This window comes from Alosa alosa, chromosome 10, assembly GCF_017589495.1.
Source record: "Alosa alosa isolate M-15738 ecotype Scorff River chromosome 10, AALO_Geno_1.1, whole genome shotgun sequence".
NCBI classification, from domain to species: Eukaryota; Metazoa; Chordata; class Actinopteri; order Clupeiformes; family Clupeidae; genus Alosa; species Alosa alosa.
Window position 1 is genome coordinate 32,919,897 of NC_063198.1, and position 5,000 is coordinate 32,924,896.

At 42.3% G+C, this 5,000-nt stretch overlaps 1 protein-coding gene across 6 annotated transcripts in view; it reads right to left on the minus strand.

Annotated features, from left to right (window-relative positions):
* Positions 1–5,000, minus strand: part of arhgap9 (Rho GTPase activating protein 9) — a 45,784-nt gene that overhangs the window by 12,995 nt on the left and 27,789 nt on the right. For all 6 annotated transcript variants that reach the window (XM_048255259.1, XM_048255258.1, XM_048255255.1 and 3 more), the window contains 5 exons: positions 4,913–4,974; positions 3,733–3,820; positions 3,311–3,406; positions 1,532–1,630; positions 1–80 (listed from right to left, as the gene is read on the minus strand). The exon at positions 1–80 is cut by the window's left edge and continues 41 nt beyond it. In XM_048255259.1, the coding sequence (XP_048111216.1) occupies positions 1–80; positions 1,532–1,630; positions 3,311–3,406; positions 3,733–3,820; positions 4,913–4,974 (425 nt within the window). The remainder of the gene's footprint in view (positions 81–1,531; positions 1,631–3,310; positions 3,407–3,732; positions 3,821–4,912; positions 4,975–5,000) is intronic.

A 5,000-nucleotide genomic window follows, 5' to 3' on the forward strand; every position in this document is an offset into this window, starting at 1 on the left:
CCACTGTGGTCCAGCATCTCTACGCTGCCAGCTCTCCTTATAGAGTACAGCAGCACGTTATCCAGAGGGTTCTCACGGTCCTGACACACACACACACACACACACACACAGAGAGAAAGAGAGAGAGAGAGAGAGAGAGAGAGAGATCGAAAGACAAACAAGCACAAAGACACAGACACAAACAAAACACCAGAAAGAAAACTCATTAATCTGCAAAAACAATAATTCCCTGAGGCTACTGTTCACTGTGTAGCCCTATGTACCTCTGGACAAACTATTTTACTCATGTGTGCTGGAGGGTCTTCTGTCTGGGAGGGTTTGGAGGGTATTTCTGAGTGTAAATGTTGTGCTGCGTTTGGGGCTGGGTGGATAAGAGTGTGTGTGAGAGTAAGAGAGAGTGCGGAGCATATAGCGGATGTTTTTCTATATGTTTACCTATTTATTTGTGAATTATTTATTGCTCTTTTTAAAAGCACTGACCAAGAGTGGCAATTTGAATTTCGTTATGTTGATAGTCTGTATTTTATGCAATGACAAATAAAGCTTCTATCTATCTACTGCTACTGTTCTCTCTGTAGCCCTATGTACCGGTATGCCTTTGTGTCCTTTTGGGAAAGAGCATGTGAACATACAGATATGTGTATTTTCCTAGGGGAATGCAGTTACACAAACACACAATGTTTCTTGTGTGTGATTGTATGTGTGTGTGTGTGTGTGTGTGTGTGTGTGTGTGTGTGTGTGTGTATGTGCAGGGGCGCCTGCAGGAATTAATGCTATGGTACGCATACCCACCTACAGAACCATACCCCAACCCCCCCGTGTGCAACGAAACTTTCATATTTGTCCGCTTCCTGGTTACAGTAGGTTCATGCAATATCTTTACAACAATGCCTAAGAACAACATATTCATTTGGACAACTTTATACAGCCCTATAAAAGGCTAAAGTTACCTTTTTACTAGTTTTGATCTAGCGTACCGTTCACATATGGCTTTAAACAGCTGTAATGCTAGCCAAACGTTTTGATAAGCACACCAACCTTGTTCTTGCGGCTTGCCCATCTGAAATAACTCCTCTAGCTTTGCTGCCTCCATCCTTTCTGTTTTTGTTGTTTAAAAATACGTGTTATATCCATGATAACTCTTGGGTTAGTGAATTAGCTTTACATTGTGCGCTGATAACCAGCAACTATAGAAAGTAAAGGAAAACAACAAGTAGCCTAGCCTACAAATTCTGTAATTGTTGCGTGGTGCGTGCGTATTCTCTCTCCTGCTCAAACAAAAGGTGTGCACATACATATTTCTGCATTAAGTTGATTTTGATAACGTGTTTGCAAACTTTACTTTACTCAACACTCTCGTTGTTGAGTAGCCTGATGGTACACACAGTGTGTACGGCCGTACACCTGGAGGCGCCTGTGTGTGTGTGTGTGTGTGTGTGTGTGTGTGTGTGTGTGTGTGTGAGTGAGTGTGTGTGTGAGTGAGTGAGTGAGAGGGAGTGTGTGTGTGTGTGTGTGTGTGTGTGAGACTGACCAGTCTGTTGATGACCTTCTGGATGGTGCCGTACCACTCTTTAATGAGCGACTCTGTGTCTGACTGGAGCAGGAACTCATTGCCTGTGATCGTCCTCAGCTGCAACACATTCACATAGAACCCAAAGAGATTGAAAAAAATACTGCTTCCCTTACCACATACACATAAACCAAACACACTTAGTCATGGTCACACACATACAGTTTTCACACATACACTTTTCGCATTTCACACTATTGCGCTCACATTCTACAAGGGACATACAGAAATATCAGGTAGAAGATATGACAGTGACTTATAAGCAAGAAGCAAAAAATAACATTCTTTTACTTTTTAAAAAAATAACTTTACAGGTTTTTTTTCTGATATGTTTTTGTCCAATCTGCAGTCATATTTTCAAAACTCTAAATAAAATTAGGAGGGCATCGGTCTGTTTAGGCCACACTATTAACACAATACATGTCATTTTCACCCGATATGTAGTCAATAAACACATTTCTAAAATGCTTACATGGTTTTCACAAACAAGCTTACCCAATACCAAAACTATGAATTTGTTTGCCAAGAATCAAGAAACTCCAAGGCACTCTCTATTGAAAAAGTTAAAAAGCCTTTATTATCATGGCTTGGTCAAGTTAACTTGGCATTGGCATTGGCATTCAGTTTCCCATCCAAAGAGCACCTCTGACTTAACCAAACTTTAGAGTCCAAGAAGTGCTCCTCTACCCCCATCCTAATTTTTTAAAACCTTAAATACAGTATAAAGCATTTACTTCTGCAACAGCAGCTCAAATGCTATACAGTACAAGCTAACAGCCATTTTTGAACGAAGAAATCATGGAAACATTAAGAAAGTGTAAAATATGTCAACCATACATTTCCTCTTTAGGAGAGACCATTTGAAAGAGCACAGATGAGGCTTGTAAAGTTGTACCAGAAGTGAAAAACTGTATATCTCCTTGCTATGACTCTCCACAACAGCTTTGGACAGTGGTCTTGTCACAGGCTAGTTATGTGGTTTTAGTAATGGCATCTACTGATAGTATTTTGAAAGTTGGTGTGCTATGATTGACTACATGTTCATCATGTATAGAAAACGTGCTAGTGTTTAGTCAGAATGACTTGATATTGAGCTACTGTAGGTTTGCTGTGTCTTGGTAGAGATAGTGTATAGGGAGAAACATTTTTATATTTTGTAATGTAGACTTAGACTTAGTAAACAAAATGTGCTTTTGAATAGAAAACCCTTTGGCTAATTTTGTGATGTAGGTGTATTGCTGTGTAAAGAAAAAGTATTTTCAGTATGGGTAAATGCTTGTTAGCGATAAAAAAAAAAAAAAAAACCTGTAATGCTAAGCTAAGTAATTCTCCTGGGCGAGTCAGCAGTACTACTGTATCGAGAACAAGATTTCTCAAAATGGTAAACAGAGAAACCATTGACCCTGTCATTTTATTACTGACTCATCCTTCCAACGCACATCACGATATGCAATATTGAATCTTTACCAAGTCAAATGATTTATATAAGGCACAATATTCGGCCAACAAACATTTATACAGATCATATTTCAACATGGCCACCCTACTCACGAGTTCTGTGGCATAAACACCCACTTCGGAGAAAGTTTTTCGAGGGAAGTGAGAAGGGAAGTGTTGGCAAACAACTTCTCTAAAGCAAGTTACCTCTGACCTCGGCCTGAAAAAACCTGCTTCCCACCAGTGTGCATGTTCACACACACAAGAAAAAGGAAAAACACACAGTGTAAAAATGGCGCTCACCTTAAAGACATTCTTCCTGCTGGAGAGAGAATCAGCCCACTGTAGCTGAGCTCCCCTCAAGTCAACACTGCTCTCTGGACGACTGTTTCCCGGTCTCTGTTGAACATGAACAAGACACACACACACACACACACACACACACACACACACACACACACACACACAGGATAAACACGATATGCCTTTGTGTAATCACAATATCAGCTTTGGAAAGAACTGATGGTAATAAAAGTGATATGGAACATGACCCTGACAAACAGGAAACAGAGATGGCATTGTGCGGTCAGTGGAACTTCCTGGCTGACATCAAGCAGAGCATTTGCATGTGGCCGCATATCATTTGATAACAAGCAAACACGGTTTGAGTAGAAGGGGAATAAAGGTATGTGGCCGGAGGAAGGGCAGTTAAGTAAGCATCTTACCCAGCTGGAAGGGCTTTGTGTCTTGGGGTCTTTAAAGAACACCAAGCTGTTCCCCACGAGAACCACCCACGACGGGTTCCAGTTCTTCCTGCAGAACACAGCATTGTTCTTTGGCGTTAGATACAGAAGAGCTGCACAGCTGACTGGAGCGGGTCTTTTCAACTCACTTTCAAAAACGTAGTCGTTACTCAGAGAGGATTCATCATCCCCCTGTCCTTGGGATCAGGGCTATGGCTATTCTCTACAACTGCCAAGGAATTTTTTTTATACATAAAAGGTTTTTTTTAAGGAAGTTTGGAGTTATACAGAAAGTGAGTCACACATCATGTCACATGGTATGCACACCCACCCCCCCCCCACACACACACACACACAGATACACACACACACACAGATACACATACACAGATACACACACACAGATACACACACACACACACACACACCCACAGATATACACATACACACAGATACGCACAGACCCACACACAGACCCACACACACACACAGATAAACACATACACACAGATACGCACAGACCCACACACAGATACCCACACAAATACAGACACCAACATTCACACACACACACACACACACACACACACACACACACACACACACACACACACACACACACACCCCCACACACACACACAGATACGCACAGACCCACACACAAATACCCACACAAATACAGACACCAACATTCACACACACACACACACCCACACCCACACCCACCCCCACACACACACAGATACACACACACACACAGATACACATACACAGATACACACACACAGATACACACACACAGATACACACACACAGATACACACACACACACACCCACAGATATACACATACACACAGATACGCACAGACCCACACACAGACCACACACACACACACACAGATAAACACATACACACAGATACGCACAGACCCACACACAGATACCCACACAAATACAGACACCAACATTCACACACACACACACACACACACACACACACACACACACACACACACACACACACCCACACTCCACACCCCCCCCCCACCCACACACACACACACACACAGATACGCACAGACCCACACACAAATACCCACACAAATACAGACACCAACATTCTCTCTCAAACACACACACACACACACACACACTCATTACCTCAGTTTCCTGCCTCCCTCTGCAATTTTGGTCTTATTCAGCAAACCAGCCTTCTCAAGTTCCTACAGGGTCAGTGAGGGAAGCTCAA